The 18,958-nt window shown below is 42.0% G+C and overlaps 2 protein-coding genes across 2 annotated transcripts in view; one reads left to right on the top strand and one right to left on the bottom strand.

Annotated features, from left to right (window-relative positions):
- LOC103383310 (PDZ and LIM domain protein 3) overlaps positions 1-4,156 on the bottom strand; it is a 7,417-nt gene extending 3,261 nt beyond the window's left edge. Inside the window, exons 1-2 of the mRNA XM_008316377.3 lie at positions 3,979-4,156; positions 75-226 (exon numbers count right to left, since the gene is read on the bottom strand). Coding sequence (XP_008314599.1) covers positions 75-226; positions 3,979-4,071 — 245 coding nt within the window. The 5' untranslated portion in view covers positions 4,072-4,156. The remainder of the gene's footprint in view (positions 1-74; positions 227-3,978) is intronic.
- Positions 4,157-5,692: 1,536 nt separating this feature from the next.
- LOC103383309 (sarcoplasmic/endoplasmic reticulum calcium ATPase 2) lies at positions 5,693-18,199 on the top strand. Its single transcript, XM_025058251.1, has 24 exons — positions 5,693-5,804; positions 7,920-8,039; positions 8,202-8,219; positions 8,308-8,390; positions 8,558-8,662; positions 8,756-8,894; positions 9,419-9,585; positions 9,888-10,043; positions 10,221-10,362; positions 10,501-10,667; positions 12,103-12,191; positions 12,520-12,622; positions 13,019-13,150; positions 13,225-13,350; positions 13,466-13,687; positions 13,833-13,944; positions 14,132-14,370; positions 14,462-14,682; positions 14,780-14,982; positions 15,327-15,412; positions 15,723-15,856; positions 16,042-16,159; positions 16,258-16,392; positions 16,508-18,199. Exons 1-24 carry the CDS (start codon positions 5,708-5,710, stop codon positions 16,685-16,687), a joined length of 3,294 nt encoding a protein of 1,097 aa, XP_024914019.1. The 5' UTR covers positions 5,693-5,707; the 3' UTR covers positions 16,688-18,199.
- The last annotated feature ends 759 nt before the right edge of the window (positions 18,200-18,958 follow it).

Below are 18,958 nucleotides of genomic sequence, written 5' to 3'. Positions count from 1 at the left end.
TCTGTCTGTCTGTCCATCATCTGTCTGTCTGTCTCTGTCTGTCTGTCTGTCTGTCCATCATCTGTCTGTGCGACCTTTCCACAGTGAGACGCAGCTGACTGCTGGACTCCTTGATCTTGTTCTGAGCTTCACAGTGCAGCATGTCGGCAGCAGGGACTCCCTCGATGGCCACGATGACATCACCGGCGCACAGGTTGGCCATGGAGGCTTTACTGCCGGGAGTGATCTGAAGAAAGAAGATAAAGTTGATAAAAGAGAGTTCATATTGAGATTAACATGAACAGCTCCATGTAGGAAGGCACGTTTAGGGAACAAACGGCCGTTGTTCCTGTAAGGCAAGAGCACCAACCACTCTACCACTGTGTAGGTCTGTATTGAGAAATGTTGTTTTTCAGATACAACTGGAGATGATGCAAATTCTGGGATTGAATAATGAAGGAAAAAATTATACATTTTACAACAAAAAGACTTAACACTACAGTCATCACACACTATTTGGACAACAATAGTTGTTTGTCTCAAACTGACCTCTGCCACTACAGTCATCACACACTATTTGGACTTTGTTTGTCTCAAACTGACCTCTGTTGACCCAACGACCCTGAACATTGATTCAAAATTTCACTCAGATATGAGTTACATCATCAACTCTGACTTCAGTTCATGCATAGAATAATGGAGTCATCCCAGTGAAGCTGCTGTGGAGAGAGTGAAGCCTGGTCAGGGTTTCATCACTGTCACCTCCTCTTCATCAGCGACCCCTGCCTGAAGATGAAGTTGTGATGTTACAGTGAGGATGAGAATCTCACCACAGCCTGATGTGCACCAGAAGACCAGAACTTGTGTTTCCTCCGTCTCCTGTCATGGAGATAAAATAAACACGTGCTCCTTCCCACTGAGTGATCGTCTCCAGATGGAGTATGTGTCCTCCTGGCCAGGAAGTGATTCCAAAGGAATTAGAATCCCAAGAACCTTATCAAGGTCACAGTCCCAGAGACGTCTTCGCACCGCACCGAAGATTCCCTTTGATCTGACACGACCCGGGTCATGACCTTTGTTGGATCTTATTGCATTACAGGACATAGGAAACTGTGGAACACTGGGATGTTACGTTGATTCTGGATTTAGATCATCTGCCTATAAATAAGAGTCGGGGGAAGAGCAGTGACGAGGTCTGGTACAGCCAGCTCTGATTTACGGCCCAGGATTTGTTGCAGTCCTGCTGTTTTATTAGGGCTCAGTGTCCTCTCATACATTTATCCTGGTTTAAACTTTGAACAACATTCAATTCTTCTTCAGTTGCCTCCGTGAGGCTTTTCTTTCTTTTCTAGATGCTGTTTTTTTTTCACTTCGAACATGAACTAATCTTTTATTTCTCTCTTTTTTTTATCCCCAGTGTTTTAACTAAACATATGATCATTTGGCCTCAGTCCTGGATAATGAAGACATTCATTCATACTTAAGGCCGTTGAAAATTCATAACAGCATCAAAACATGTAAGTCATTCTATTTTTAAATGTTGAAGCATTTAAAAACAATGATATAATAAAAACACACCCAGAATATCTATGGTTTGATTAATAGTTAAAAGAAAAAGCAAAATGTTGAAACTCATTTTTGTTGTCATTTCTTTTTTGCACGATTAAGTGAAGAATTCCTAACACTATCTGCCAAAGAAAGTTTTTATTTATTTGCAGCTCATTTTGACCCTATGCAGTGATCAAGTGAATAAAAATGCTAAAATAAAACAATCATTGAATGACCTTTTTCCAAGTATTAATATTTGAATTCCATGGAAGTGTTTATTTATTCAGTTAAACCCTCCAAAAAGTCTGTTTTGTCAGAGTGAAACAAACAGACCGACGTCAGCATCATTACAATCTGAAATATGGGAATATTTTAAATATTTGTAATATAGACATTTTCCTGACAATTCCATTTCTTTTTAATTTTTAAATAGTCTGATCCCGTTGGTGCATCGATGGTGTTGACACATGGATCATCCAGTGAATGCATGACTGCAGCTTGTTCAGAACCGTAGCAGAAACTTTGCAGCTGATTTGAGCCTAAGATCAAGAATGCTGATGTGGAAGTGTGAATGCGTGAGAGAGTGTCCCTTTAAGGCTGCTGAGTGCTGGAGAAAAAGATGATAATCACTCGTGTTTACTTTCCTGGAGCAGCTGGGAACACTGCTGGGTCACAAGGATGTTCCTGACCAAAAATGGTAGTGCAGGGAGACACTGGGTTTACTGGAGCTCTAATAAAGTCTGTGAGTTCACTGCTGGAACAATTCGATGTATTTGGAACAAGTCAGTGAACGCAACACTGTATTTATAAAGGGCAGGGCCGGCGCTCTCTCAAAACACCGCTAGGTCTCGTCTGACACTCCAGGATGTTGGATCGCTCCACTCCTGCTTTTCTTTCATCTTCTCTCATCACACTTCTCATGTTGGGCCTCTCAGTGTCTCCCGACACAACAGGTGTGAGAGTGACGGGGGGGTGAGGGGGGGCAGGAATATATTCTGAGGGTTTACTCCTCTGCCTGTGCTCTGACGTTTCTGAGGTATTTCCCTAAATATAGACTCCCATAAGGACAGTGGAGCAGAGCTGCATCACAGGATCACCTCACATCTGCTGCAGCTCAGTGCTGGGAATGGAGACCACAAATGACCCTTAATCCTCATTATGACATCACGGTCCAGATTCAGAATGCTGAGCAGCGGGTCCTAATGCTGAAAGAAAAGTTTAAACAAAAAGAAGCCGTGCAAATGGCAGCCTGCTGAAAGAAAAGTTTAAACAAAAAGAGTGCCCTGAGCAGCTTCAGGTTTGGTATCAGATGTGGGTAGAAGAGAAGGATGTGATGGTGCGTTTTTGTAAAGAAAATTATTCCTGATTTAAATGTTTCTCAGCGCAGCAAAGACTTTAGGCCTTGTATCTTTTTCTGACAGGGAGTCAGGGCGAATGTCTGTTTTCACTCATTAATGAGCTGAGCTGTTACATGTCTTTTAAATGGATGAAATCGCCTGATGGTTTGTCCAACGGGAAGACAAAGAATTCTTCTTCTGGTGAATCTGTTGAATGACATCCAATGATTTTTGTTTTCTGCCTCACTTTGGATCAACAGGAAATGCCATCTTCTACCCAGGAAATGAGGATTTACATTTGCAGATAACGATTATAACTCAGTCACGACATCTTCAGTGTCATGGAAGAGTTTAACATAAAATTAATTTGACTAAACTTAATCAGTTTTATAAACTTAAAAATAGTTGTTTGTTAGATAGTTAGCGTATAAGGGAGAGTTGAAATATGTAGCTGTCAATCAACCAATGAGCATGAATTATGTAATGACTTATGAAAAGTAGAAAAATTATTAATTAAATACGACAAATTAGAAGTTTCATAACAATAACCACTAACTAATCAAACTCCCTGGATGATGGAGATACATTTGTCCAAACATATGAAGTTGGAAAACTTTGTATCTTTATGTTTCCAGCGCAGCAGAGGAGATGTTTTCATATGGAGTACATCAGGATATATTTTCCATGCTCCCAAATAATTCACCCTGACTTCCACTTGGTAAAACGTGTGTACGTGTAGCAGCACATGTCAGTGCAGCAGCGTAAGCTGCTATTTGGATCTAAGCCTCTTGCATTCACTGTGGCACAGGTGCAAAACCCCACACCACTCTCCATACACTCCTTTTCAAATGTACCCCCCCCCCCCGATCCCTCCGACCCTCGACCTCCCCCAGAGACACAGTGTTGACAGTGTGTAACCACAGACCGTCCCCCGTGGACTGGACCACAACAGAGCCAGACCAGATTTACACCCGCTGACATTTGACTTTTGTACAGTAGAAACATCAAAGTGCAGCAAAATGTGGAAATGAGAAATAAGACAATTGGGATTAATAATATACATCAATATATTTACTTATTGTGTATAAACAAACAAAGTGTACAACTCACTCACCCTGGAGATGGTCAAGGGCTGGCTGAAGTCCTTTCCTCCTGTCAGGCGAAACCCCCAGGGCGCGGGCCCGTCCAGCACCACAGTGAGCGGCATGACTTTTTAATGTCCACTGCCGTCTGATAACAACAGCACAGACAGTGGAGTGCACGCTGCAGGAAGTGAAGCTAAAGAGCAGAGGACCATGAAGTGATGGACACTCAGTACCATGTGGAGGGTGGGGAGTAGGAGGAGAGTGGACAGACCCCTCCCCAACATGAAGTCATTTGTCAAGATTTCAGAACTGAACCTTAGTATTTTATCAACACACACTGATCATTGACTCAGTTCAGTTTAACACATTTTCTGCTAATATCAGGTTCTGGACTGATAAACACTGAAAAGTCTGTGTTGTCACTCTCTCCCAGCTGGACATGGAGCACACGCTGGAACAAACAAAGATGTATTTATACACAGACTGAGGATGTAAAGCAGCCACTTCTCATCCCCGGGAGTCTCGATGAAACGCTGGCCTCCTGCTCTGGTTGATGGGTCCTGCTGCTTCTGTCCTTATTTGGTCTGGAGGTGCAGCTTCACTCAGAGACCTTGGAGGTTCTTCATTCACATTCCAGCCACCACTGATCTGGATGGAACCCAGGACTCCTAAGCGTGCTAACAATCCACTTTCCTATTACATCACATGTGCTTATCTTTGTAGTGAAAAAACAAAACACATGTGCTTATCTTTGTAGTGAAAAAAAACAAACAAAAAACTACACGACACTGTAACATGCCAGAGTTTCTGGGGTAAAACAAGAATACAAAAAAACTACACGACACTGTAACATACCAGAATTTCTGAGGTAAAACAAGAATACAAAGAGGAATATAATAATGATTGATATCATCAGTTTCTTCTTTCATTAATGGCCAATATATTCTCGAATATGTAACAGATATGGAAGAGGTCTCTCAACTTTTTTAACCTACCAGGGTTCAGTGAAGATGTGAAACGAAGAGAGATTTGGAGATTCAACAACTATGTCAGATGATGTGCAGTCTAACTGTTCAGAAATTCAGAAATTTGTCAGATGTTACCTTTTATTCAAGTTTTTTTTTGTTCTCTCCATCTGCCTATAGTCCAGACCTTCTAAGCGCTGCCAAATGTATATTTTTTCGAGTCACATGGAGACAAGTGTTATTTTTGTAATGCTTCTCAGTATACAGCAGGTGTCGCTATTCCTCTATGCGAGTTTAAGGGCACGTTTGAGCTGTTGGATAATTCTGAAAAGAAACTAGATGCCCGTTTTATAGTTCGACGTTAATTCACGTAGCCTCAATAAATTAATATTTGGAAAACTAAGAAAAAAAAGTTCGCATTTTCTACATAATATGAAACACACTTTGTCATTGTCAAAGATTGTGTCGATGCATACGCATCAACAATTTTCACAAGATATGTTGTGATTTTACACTGTGGTTTTTTGAATGTTGTCTTCCGTGTATTTAGACACACTGTTAGTTTCGCACCACAGGTTTTGAAACACGTCTAAATGCCTAAGTGTTTTGAATTGTGGTCAAATTTTACAAATAAAAAATCAAATCCCAACAGGGAGTAACAGGGACAAAAATATAAAGCGTCCCGCCGTCGATGTTTTTGATTGGTCAACCTTTCCAACCGACAATCGCAGCTAATCACCGATTGGTTTTCCGCTAAACGACAGCAAACGCACCTGGCACTCATTGAACTAAAATGCCAGAGGCGGGACATCTGTTTTTACGTCATATCATTTTCGGTGCGGAAGATCTATCAGTTTATTGGTTGATATACCGAGTCGCTCTTAATACTGGTAAGCCCATTGGACCATTTCTGGTTGTATTTAACCCTAATTGTGATTATTACGAAGTCACAGCAGTAAGAAAGAGGCGTTAGGTTTAGGAGCGATGGTTGTGCCGGAAGTTATTTTATTTACAAAATAAAAGCTTCGAATTGCTGTAAAAATGTTTTGAATTAAAATTAACACACTGAAAAGTTATTGACTATTTCCAGACGTTTAATAAACTCCTTAAATATATAAAAATAAATACATAAACTGATTTGGTATGGTGCGTGGATATGGTGCATTGTGAATACAAGCCGTTACTTTGCTATCTTTAAAGCGGAATTGGAACGTGTGGTATTAAAGTCAAACTTTACACGATTGTGCCGCTGTTAGGATCAAGGATAAAGAGTAAATACTATGCTGTCTCCTCAAACTAGTCTTCAGGCATAGTGTAAAAAAACTCGCCTCTGAAACACCCTGTTAAGATTTTATTTACACAAACATTAGGTGTACGAATGCTTAATCTTAATTTCCGATCGAAATGCAAAGGCGTTGACCTTTTTGCCTCGCTGTGAGCAGCTATCACTGTTACTGTTAACTAGTGGATCAACTATTTTTATTTTATATCCTTTTTATTTCTATTTCGGAAAGGGAGGAACATTATTGAGGATAAAAGGCTGACACTGTCATACTACGGGACCGAATTGGAGACATAAACGACACGCAGACGGAGAAAAAATAAGAAAGAACGGTAAAAATCTACCGGTAAGAAACCTGTTCACCTCCGTAGGATTAACGTTAGCTTCCATAGCAAATTAGCTGCTAGCAGGTGTAGGCTTTCGGCCGTTTGTACTTTTTTATTTCCTTCTAAAAATTGTCATCATTCGTGAGGTAAATATTTTAAGTTTTCTCCTTCTCTTTTACACAATACACATCATATCAGAAGACGCTAGTACTGACATACGGGCTTTAGCTGGAATCGAGAAATTGCTTTGTCACTATAGTCTGCCACAATTTTAATTTGATTCAAATAATATATGGCGACAACGTCAGTTACAGTGATCCGTTATCGATGCAAGTGTGTCATTTTCTACAAGGTCGTTGCAGGTTGCTCATCACCACACACCACAGGCGGCCTCCATCACTAAGTTAACATACTATATACTTGGTTTTTCACGTTAATTTATATAATTCAGTATATGTATTCACAAAAACTGATCACATTAGGCAGCAGCTGCTGTGTCCAATGGAGCTTAAATGTTAATTTCTCTGTGGAGGTTACATTACTTTATTTAACATGTAAAAAATTTCTCTGTGGAGGTTACATTACTTTATCATGTAAAAAGAATATTTTTGACAAAATATTGCCACTGTAATTATTTAAAAACAGTGTCGAGCAATTGCACAAACCTTTGCTGTTCCAATTACATTAACAAGGCATTCGTGAGGTGTCACAGGTGAAGGAGTTGCAGGAAAAACCAAACTTGTAAATGTAGCCTCGAGAAGAAGGATTATTGATGCTCAAAAGCAAGGTCGCGATATGCAAAGTTATTAATATATGAATACTAAATGTATCGTTAGTGCCTGTTTAATGCACAGCTTAATATAGCACGGCCTGTGTTTCAGTGTCGTGTGTTATAGAGCTGTCAAAGTTTTTCTTCTAGTCAGCAGAACACACCCTGTGGACAGTCAGTTACGACTGTTCCTTCGGGGCTGTTTCTTTCTGTAGGGCTCTTGGTGTGTGTGGTTGCTTGGCTGTACTAAGTACTCAGAGTAATTCCCCTGTTAGCTAATGGTCTGTTTAAAGATCTAAATGTAATGATGTTCTTGCGTAAAACACTCCCAAATCATCAGCAATCATCACTGATTGCTGTTGAGTTGGGACACCTTAAGTGGCCAAGGTCACAGAATGAGGAAAAAGTCATTTTTGGTCTTTGTAGTATTTTATTTTTAAGCTACGAGTTCGCTGACAATAAATCAAGATGGCGCTGCCCTCCATTGTAGTGATCCACCAGGAGGATTTCTGCCTGGTTTCATAAGGACCTTGTTTTTTTTTGCAGGGCACTGTTTAGACAAATGGTAGCCTGCGTAAACCAGTGTACTGCCAATGTTGTCTTTCTGTCTTTTCTTCTTCCTCTGCAGTGATGGATAACGCTCACACCAGGACTGTGGAGGAAGCTCTGGGTTTCTTCAATGTCAACGAGTCCACAGGCCTGAGCTGTGAACAGCTGAAGAACAACAGAGAGCGATGGGGACCCAACGGTAAATGTGCCTCTGATGATCTCAACAGATTCACAACAGTATTTAAGGTCTAGGATTTATAAAATCAGTACTGTAATGTTTAACTGGATTAATGATCATGTGATGACAACATTGATTCCCTCTTTTTAACTGTCAATCCTTTTTTTCTTTTTAACCCTGTAGAACTCCCGGCTGAAGAAGGTGAGTTTTAGATCCGTTCTCGTCTGTCAATCAGCCTTTTCATCCTCCTTGTTCTTCCTTTGTTCTTCACACTGCTGTGTCCCTGCAGGTAAATCTCTTTGGCAGCTGGTTCTGGAACAATTTGAGGATTTGTTGGTGCGCATCCTTCTACTGGCTGCGTGCATTTCCTTTGTAAGTCAGAAGGCTTTATTTTCTTTACACAACCTTTGTAAGTCAGAAGGCTTTATTTTCCTTACACAACACAACACAACAATGTTTGTGCACTAAATATTGTTAATGTGTTTAGTTTAGTTTGTACACTAAATATTGTTAATGCATTATCTACTTTTGTCTCTTAGATCCTGGCCTGGTTTGAAGAAGGTCAGGGAACTATCACAGCCTTCGTCGAACCCTTTGTCATCCTCCTCATCCTTATTGCCAATGCTATTGTTGGAGTTTGGCAGGTAAACGTTTCTGTGATGAATGTTTTTTCTATATCACACATTCTGATTCCTCTCCCCTTATACTTTTCTTCTGTGTTGATTGTTTATAAAAAGGAGCGTAACGCAGAAAATGCAATTGAGGCCTTGAAGGAGTACGAGCCGGAGATGGGCAAAGTGTACCGTCAGGACAAACAGAACGTCCAGAGAGTCAGGGCACGGGACATCGTTCCTGGAGACATTGTGGAAGTCGCAGGTACGCCGAAAATCACAGATATCATCATCATAGATTCATTCAATGTCCGTTTGAAAAAAGTGAGACATAATATATGGGACATCCCTAACTGGGTGCCGTACACAGACGTGACTCTCTGATCTCTCTAAACTGCTTTTCAACAGGGATTCATTTGTGTTTGTTACTAGAACAGGCACAGTTCACATTTATGTTGAGCCCAAAATAAAAAATTCTTTAATCCTCCAGATACGCCTTTTCTCTCTATTTAAAGCTCCTGAGAAAACATTTGTGTGTGTTTGTGTGTCACTGTCCCTGCAACAAATGAGCAGAGCATGATGGGAACTAGCTGACAATTGAAGAAACAGAGGAAAAATGTTAAATAATCTAACCTCATATACGAGCAAAACCAGTCTGTCCACCTGAAAAAAAAAGGGATTTAAGAGCAAAGATAAATCTGCATAGTTATATAGGTATTTCATCTGTTTTTTCACAGGGGGAGCGTAACTGCCCCTTGGTAACTTGTCAGTTTGTCTCTACTCCAACAGTTGGTGATAAGGTCCCAGCTGACATCAGGCTGACATCAATCAGATCCACCACACTGAGGGTGGACCAGTCGATCCTGACGGGAGAGTCTGTGTCTATCCTGAAACACACCGACCCTGTTCCAGACCCTCGAGCCGTGAACCAGGACAAGAAGAACATGCTCTTCTCTGTGAGTCTCCACGTCGCCACCTGCCAACTTCAACTTGGAAATTCTCTTTCAGCTCCAGAGCTCGCTCTGATGGCACCTGTCAGCTGACCAGGCTGGTTAGGCCGCACTCGTCTGGCAACTGGGTCAAGAGCAAAAATGATGGATGATTCAGACGGACAGTAGAAGTAAAGAGAAAACCAAATAGTGAAAGAAGAGGGAGACTGTGTCAATATTTTTTTCTATACATCTGTAATCACTGTAGTTTCTAAAAAAAGATTTAGTCACAGCAGTGTCGGAAAAATGAATATTTTTCTTCATGACAGGGCACCAACATCGCAGCAGGCCGAGCCATAGGGGTCGTGGTGGCCACAGGGGTGCAGACAGAGATTGGGAAAATCCGGGATGAGATGGCCTCCACTGACCCTGAGAGGACGCCGTTACAAAAAAAGCTGGATCAGTTTGGAGAGCAGCTGTCAAAGGCAGGTCCACGAGCTTTAGTCTGGATCATGTTTATCTTGGAACAGTAGAACAATTAGACCAGTTGTAGTTCATGTAGTCAATGGGAGTGCAAAAAAAAAAAAACAGTTGGTCCAGTGTGAAAAAGTCTGTTCGTCACTGACCAAGGCTTAAACTGTTCTCCTGGTGTGGCCCTGCAGGTCATCACTGTCATCTGTGTGGCAGTGTGGGCCATCAACGTGGGTCATTTCAGCGACCCTGTCCACGGAGGCAGCTGGCTGAAGGGAGCTGTTTACTACTTCAAGATCGCAGTGGCTCTGGCTGTGGCCGCCATTCCAGAAGGTCATACACTGTAAACTGTTGAATCCAATGACTCATTTACCACAACACAGACACAAACATGGCATCATTCAACCACAGATGGTTTAATTTATCAACATCCTCCTTAAGTTTACGGTGTTTTTTTTTTTTTTTTCCCAGGCCTCCCAGCAGTCATTACCACCTGTCTGGCACTGGGCACAAGGAGGATGGCCAGGAAGAACGCCATCGTTCGCAGCCTCCCGTCAGTGGAGACGCTGGGATGCACTTCTGTCATCTGCTCCGACAAAACAGGAACACTGACCACCAACCAGATGTCAGTGTGCAGGGTGAGATGACGAACTCCGATCAGCCTAAATCAGCGTTTACCAAACTTTTTTTTCCTACACTTTGGGAATCCCCAGATAAATGAACTAACTGAGATACTTACCACAAGATGTTCTTCTCAAATGTGCATGTATCTGTGTGTGTGTCCAGATGTGTGTAGTGGACAGTGTGGCGGGGGAACACTGCCGTCTCAGTGAATTCACAGTGACGGGATCTACTTACGCCCCTGGCCAACTTCAACTTGGAAATTCTCTTTCAGCTCCAGAGCTCGCTCTGATGGCACCTGTCAGCTGACCAGGCTGGTTAGGCCGCACTCGTCTGGCAACTGGGTCAAGAGCAAAAATGATGGATGATTCAGACGGACAGTAGAAGTAAAGAGAAAACCAAATAGTGAAAGAAGAGGGAGACTGTGTCAATATTTTTTTCTATACATCTGTAATCACTGTAGTTTCTAAAAAAAGATTTAGTCACAGCAGTGTCGGAAAAATGAATATTTTTCTTCATGACAGGGCACCAACATCGCAGCAGGCCGAGCCATAGGGGTCGTGGTGGCCACAGGGGTGCAGACAGAGATTGGGAAAATCCGGGATGAGATGGCCTCCACTGACCCTGAGAGGACGCCGTTACAAAAAAAGCTGGATCAGTTTGGAGAGCAGCTGTCAAAGGCAGGTCCACGAGCTTTAGTCTGGATCATGTTTATCTTGGAACAGTAGAACAATTAGACCAGTTGTAGTTCATGTAGTCAATGGGAGTGCAAAAAAAAAAAACAGTTGGTCCAGGGTGGAAAAAGTCTGTTCGTCACTGACCAAGGCTTAAACTGTTCTCCTGGTGTGGCCCTGCAGGTCATCACTGTCATCTGTGTGGCAGTGTGGGCCATCAACGTGGGTCATTTCAGCGACCCTGTCCACGGAGGCAGCTGGCTGAAGGGAGCTGTTTACTACTTCAAGATCGCAGTGGCTCTGGCTGTGGCCGCCATTCCAGAAGGTCATACACTGTAAACTGTTGAATCCAATGACTCATTTACCACAACACAGACACAAACATGGCATCATTCAACCACAGATGGTTTAATTTATCAACATCCTCCTTAAGTTTACGGTGTTTTTTTTTTTTTTTTCCCAGGCCTCCCAGCAGTCATTACCACCTGTCTGGCACTGGGCACAAGGAGGATGGCCAGGAAGAACGCCATCGTTCGCAGCCTCCCGTCAGTGGAGACGCTGGGATGCACTTCTGTCATCTGCTCCGACAAAACAGGAACACTGACCACCAACCAGATGTCAGTGTGCAGGGTGAGATGACGAACTCCGATCAGCCTAAATCAGCGTTTACCAAACTTTTTTTTCCTACACTTTGGGAATCCCCAGATAAATGAACTAACTGAGATACTTACCACAAGATGTTCTTCTCAAATGTGCATGTATCTGTGTGTGTGTCCAGATGTGTGTAGTGGACAGTGTGGCGGGGGAACACTGCCGTCTCAGTGAATTCACAGTGACGGGATCTACTTACGCCCCTGAAGGGGAAGTGTGAGTGTCTTTAACCTTTAACCTTTAACCTTTGAAAGCCTGATTTTAAAATGTTTGAAGAGAAAAGACATGGAAATGCATATTTTTGCAGTCATAATTGTCATATAGTGTTCAGTACTATCTCCTTGTAGTTTCTGTGGAGCAACACTCTTGAAATCAGGCTGTTAGCACTAACTGTTCACTGATCTTAGATAAATAACCACTAATGAATAATTCCAGCGTCAATAACCTTTGAATTAACACGTGTCTGGTTTTAACCTTCATCCATGTCTCATCTACATTGTCTCTGCTGTCCCCCACCGTCCCCTCCCTCCGTTACTGTCCACAGCTACAAAGACGGTGCGGTGGTGAAGTGTAGTCGATACGAGGGTCTGGTGGAGTTGGCCTCCATCTGCGCTCTGTGCAACGACTCATCGCTGGACTACAACGAGGTTAAAAACCACAAACTGGAATACACCATCTGTGCACATTTGTTTTCTTCACTATGAGCTCATTTGTCTGTGTGGATATGACCAACCTTTAGTTATTTCAACTTATCTTCTACTTTAATTTTTTCTACAGTCGTAACAATCTTGTTGTAACTTTATTTTTACTTTTGTTGTTTTTTAGCTAGTTTTACTGGTTTCAGCGTTTAGTGTAAACCACCTTTACGTCATGCTGTTTTTTTTGGTTTATTTTATTTTATGTTTCCAACCTTTAGTTATTTCAACTTATCTTTTACTTTAATTTGTCACAGTCGTAACAAAAAGGTAAATAACCAGGTCACAAAGCTAACGCTAACTGTGTGTGTGTTTGTTTGTTTGTTTATGTCTGTGTGTGTATTCCAGGCCAAGGGTGTGTATGAGAAGGTTGGAGAGGCAACGGAGACCGCCCTCTGCTGTCTGGTTGAGAAAATGAATGTGTTTGACACAGACCTGAGAAGACTGAGTCCCGCAGAGAGAGCAACAGCGTGCTGCTCTGTGAGTGATTCACCGTCTGTGATTCAGCCGCACAAAAAAAGACAAACTGTTATGACGGAGTTTTTGTTTTTCAGGTGATCAAGCAGCTGATGAAGAAGGAGCTCACACTGGAGTTCTCCAGAGACAGGAAGTCCATGTCTGTCTTCTGTTCCTATAACAAACTCACCAGGTCTACGTCTGGAAACAAAATGTTTATTAAGGTCAGTCAACCATCTGTGTTTGAACAAAGGAATGTTTCCACTTCCACTGGGGACAAAAACCTGTTTCTAACCCCACTCTTTTTGTTTGTTTGTTTTTTATCTCATTGTTCTGCAGGGGGCGCCAGAGAATGTTCTGGAACGCTGCACTTACATCCGGGTCCGTGGTTCTACTCGCGTGCCCATGAGCCCTGCAGTTCGAGAGCAGCTGCTGTCCATGGTGAGAGAGTGGGGGTCGGGGCGAGACACACTACGCTGTCTGGCCATGGCCACGAGAGACATGCCCCCCGAGGTCCACTGCCTCAACCTGGAGAACTCAGCTGTCTTCTCTGAATACGAGGTGATGATCGGATAAAAAAAAAAAGATTTCATATCATTCTCTCATTGTGTGTTTGTCGACCTTCACTCGTATCCAAAGCTTTTTAGAAATAACTGACCACCTAAAATGACCACTGACATAAACTACTCCTGATCATTCTTCCCAGTCGGACCTGACCTTTGTGGGCTGCGTGGGGATGTTGGACCCACCCAGGAAAGAGGTTCTCAATGCAGTACGGATGTGTCGTCAGGCTGGCATACGAGTCATCATGATCACAGGTAAAGTTTGTCAGGAATTAGCCAAAACGAAAGGAAAATAAAAGCTGGAAAAGGTATTACCTGTAAAGATTGTTGTCATAAACTGCTAAAATGTTCCCAAAATATAATGTGATCAAAAACAGATGTAGCAAATCAGCTGAAATCAACGCAAACAATTTCTAATGCATAAAGGATTTGCTCTGTGCAGGAGACAACAAAGGGACTGCGCTGTCCATTTGTCGGAGGGTGGGCATCATCACAGAGCAGGAGGAGGAGCAGGGGGGAGACAGAGCCACCGGGGGCCTCACAGGTCGGGAGTTTGACGAGCTGCCCCCTCACCTGCAGCGTCAGGCCTGCAGAACGGCCTGTTGCTTTGCTCGCGTGGAGCCGACTCACAAGAGTCGGATTGTGGAGTATCTGCAGAGTCTGAATGACATCACCGCCATGGTGGGCACGTAGTCCGTGTGGCTAACCCTGATCTTGGACGTTTATGAACCACCCGGTCTGACTTTGGATTTTTTTTCTTCTATATTTTCAGACAGGTGACGGCGTGAACGACGCGCCGGCTCTGAAGAAGGCAGAGATCGGCATCGCTATGGGCAGCGGCACAGCAGTGGCCAAGTCGGCGTCTGAGATGATCCTGGCTGACGACAACTTCTCCACCATCGTGGCAGCAGTTGAAGAAGGCAGAGCCATCTACAACAACATGAAGCAGTTCATCAGATACCTGATCTCTTCAAACATTGGAGAGGTGGTCTGGTTAGTGACCAAACAAATGACAGATCATTCATGTTTTAATAAAACAATAACTCTAAGGTCGACTGAATATCGTCTGTGTTTTTTCCCTCCTCTCCAGTATTTTCCTGACCGCTGCTCTGGGCATGCCTGAAGCGCTGATCCCAGTGCAGCTGCTGTGGGTCAACCTGGTCACTGATGGTTTTCCTGCCACAGCTCTGGGCTTCAACCCTCCAGATCTGGACATCATGTCCCGCCCTCCTCGCTCTCCCAAAGAGCCTCTGATCTCTGGCTGGCTCTTCTGTCGCTACCTCATCATCGGCTGTGAGTCATCGGACGCATCCATAATAGTACCATGAACAGAAGCTGGGATTTTCAACGTTACCTTATATCAATATAAAAATAAAGAGTTATAGTAAAGAGATATAGAAGGGATGACTAAAAATATAAAAGACATTATAAAAAAATGTTTCTTTAGTTATAAATATATTAACAATAATAAAAGACATTATAAAAAAATGTTTCTGTAGTTATATATATATATTAACAATATAAAGTTTAATAGTAGCAGAAAGGTTAAAGTTGTAGCTAATTTGTAAGCAAACATAAAGCTACAAAGTTAGTCAGTTTGTTACCAGTACTTTAAGACTGACTCTTCTCCTGTGCAGGTTACGTGGGAGCGGCCACAGTAGGAGCTGCTGCCTGGTGGTTCATAGCAGCCCATGATGGACCTAAAGTTTCCTACTACCAGCTGGTACGAACATCTGTACTCATGTCCTCTGGCCGTTTATGTAATTCGTAGCTTGTCGCTACCATGCTACATTGTCATGCTCCTTCTGGCCAATGGAAATTAGCCTTGTGGCTACGATTGTGTGCATTTACATTTTACCTTTAAATGTTCATTAATATACATTGTCCCTCTATAACAAATAATATAAATACAAATACAAAATAGTTAAATCTTACTGCTGTTTTACCTGAACATTCGATTGTTTTTCGTATCTGTCGACATGTAAACAGGAAGTGATATGGCTGTTTAAATGAATGCTTCCTGTTTCCTACAGTCCCACTACCTGCAGTGCCGCGAAGGCCACGCTGAGTTTGCAGGAGTTCAGTGTTCAGTCTTTGAGTCTCCGTACCCCATGACCATGGCTCTGTCTGTCCTGGTCACCATCGAGATGTGCAATGCCTTAAACAGGTAAAAAAAAAAGAACAAGACTAGTTACTCTAGTTACTGCAGCAGTTGACCAGATGGTGCCAGTGATGCCTTTACGATCCTAGAAGGAAATCAGTTGAATTTCATACTCTGACGGTGTGTTGGAGCTGTATGAAGCCAAACAGACGTTAACTGTGTTGTGTTGAATGTTTTCTCGTGTTGTTCAGTCTCTCAGAAAACCAGTCTCTGCTCAAAATGCCTCCGTGGTCGAATCAGTGGCTGGTGGGCGCCATCTGTCTGTCCATGGCTTTACACTTCCTCATTCTTTATGTCGACCCTCTGCCGGTATGTGTTTATCCAACACACCACAGATCAGACAAAGAAATACCTAAAAATAAGTCTTTTATATTCAGTTCCTCCTAACAGTCTGTCAACGTCTGCAGGTGATCTTCCAGATTCGTCCTCTGTCCTGGTCTCAGTGGGTGGTGGTGCTGAAGATGTCACTTCCTGTTATTTTCTTAGATGAGGCACTCAAGTTTCTCGCCCGCAACTACGTTGACCCAGGGAATCAGATCCAGGTCAGCAAATCTACAGCACCTCTGTTCTTCTAGAAATTGTACTGGGGAGAGTAAAACTCTACATGTTCCACTTTGTAGAATTCTTTGATTCTAATCCTTTACATTTCACAAACAGACGGTGGAGGAGGAGCAGCTGGAGAGAGAAGTCGCAAACGCAGGATTGGTCAGTGGCCTGGTGAAACGACTACGTCACTCCGTCAAAGATGTATCCTGGTCGTTCATGCTAATCTCAGCGCCGCTGGTCTTTTGGATCTTTAGTCTGGACTCTGACATCACCAACATCTTCTGGGGGTGATGGGAGGAACAGGGGCGACTGTGGGGAGGAAGGAGGTAAGGAGCGAACAAGGTGAGGGTCAAGGAGAAGCGGGAAACGGAGGAACGATAAGAGTGGACGAGGAGTTGAGAAATTGAAAAAGATTATTGAAGGTTGTTTAGCACGTAGACAATCAGAAAAAAAAGAAATCTGAGACAGGAAGTTGAGGGCGCGTTTGGACATGACTTTAACTTAAATTAAAAAAGGGTGCTAGGTGCAGCTCATTAACTCTGTTCATCCATTCACTTAAACCGTCACTGGTGGCACGACAGATATTAGCATGAAGACGTGGAGAATTGTTATTTGAAAATAAATTGCCTTAAAGCCAAAAAGGAGTTGTGTGTGAACAGATTGATCCAATGAGGGCAGTTTTGACTTGTCCACAGTGACCCACAGGTCTGTTACCTGTACACTAGTTCACCACCAGAGGTCAGTGGAGGGGCTTTGCCTCTGTTCCTATTTGTGCCACTTGGTAAGATTAACATTTGAAGAAAAAAATTGGAGCAAAAAGTAGAACAAAACGTCAATTTTATTAAATGTCTTTATAGATGTTCTGAGATCAAGATCTCACAAACAAATCAGAATGAACACAAACCCTGTGGTTAGGCGTGCGCTTCAGTAAATGAGCAGCACAGAACAACAGTAAATGTTCCACAACTGTGGAACTCAGTTGCATATGTTATATTTTATTATAATTCTATTTCCAGTTCTGGGTGTTGAATTTGCCTGCCTGTGCTTAAGGCTCCCTCTGCTGGACGATGCATTAACTTCCCCTTGGGATTTTTGTTTTTAGCCTTGAATTTACACTATTATGTAACACTGATGCTTAATGTGTCTAATATATCTATATATAGATGTATATTTATATTTAAAAACAAACGTCAGTACTTCAACCGTCAACATTTCACACCATGAACTAAACTGCACGTTCATATAGAGAAAAAAACAAACCAAAACTGCTGATACAGATGCTTCATGTAGCACCTTTTACCAACAAAGTGAGTGTGTGTGACTGAAGAAGGCACAGAGCCGTCCACGGTGTTGCACTCACTCTGGTTTCAGCTGCACCGTCACTGTGTCGTCTCAATCACCAGTGTCTGTGAGGAGGAGACCAAGTCCTTGAGTTTTAAAACCACCTCTTGTGATTATTCCATGACAGCAGTTTTCACGTCAACGTTATGAATCATTTCTCCAATTAAAGGTTAAAAAAAAAAAAAGCTTTAAATCATTGTGCACAACGAGACGACAGACGTGTCCAGCCAACGCTACTTATTCCTTAGTCAGTTTGAATCGATGACCAAAAAAAATAAATGACCTCTAATACACAGTCAACAAACGGCATCTGACGGTGGTGTTAGTACAACAAGAACATTCCATGTGTGAGGGAGGAAATGTTTGGAGCAACTCTTTATTTTTACTATTGTGGACGTTGGGGAGCAGGACTTGAGAAACCGATGTGACCTAAGTTGGAATTTTTATGTAAAAAAAAAAAAATAGAAGATAGAAATGAATTTTTGCTTCATGGTGTAAATGTTAGCACCCCGAGCCTTCTGTCTGTAATTCACCTCTATCAGTTTGTATCCATGAGCAGTGTACCAGTAACACTACCAGTAACCCTTCCTTACTTCCCTCCTCTGGTCCTTTCTCCGTACAGTTGTGACCTTATTTTGTCATCGTTTTTAACGTCTTCACTGCTGACGTTCAGTTTCTCCACAGGAGAAAATACTGACTTGTTGAAAGAATCTGAGAGAGAAAAAAAATCCTGTTTTTCTCAGGTTTTGCCATTTTATCTTTGTTTCATTTTTAAATAAATTGTTTTATTAATATATAATAATAATAATATGATCTAAAATCTTTTTATTTAATGCTTTTCCAAATGCATTTCCTTTTCAAGGTTTAAGTTTATATTGTTTTTTCTGAATTATGTGCATTAAATAGATTTTAGTTTGTTTTTTAAAAATATTCCATACAAAAGCAAAAAGGTTTGAATGGGTTTTTTTCCCTAGACATATTTTACATTCCTTACATCTAATAAAAAAAATGTATAAAAGGTTTACGTACAGATCTGTTATTATTCAACTCTGACAGACATCATGTGTTCTATTATTTAAAAAAGATTTCTGTATTTTCCTCTCGTCACATGTTGTTTTTATTTTATTTTAATTTTTTTTTCTCTGTTTAATGTTCCTCAGACACCAACACGTCACTGCACTTCATCATTGTTTTCTACTTGTGTTCGTTCACACGGTTCTG

The sequence above is a fragment of the Cynoglossus semilaevis genome, chromosome 9, assembly GCF_000523025.1.
Source record: "Cynoglossus semilaevis isolate Cse_v1.0 chromosome 9, Cse_v1.0, whole genome shotgun sequence".
Classification (NCBI taxonomy): Eukaryota; Metazoa; Chordata; class Actinopteri; order Pleuronectiformes; family Cynoglossidae; genus Cynoglossus; species Cynoglossus semilaevis.
This window is presented reverse-complemented; position numbering and strand designations above follow the sequence as displayed.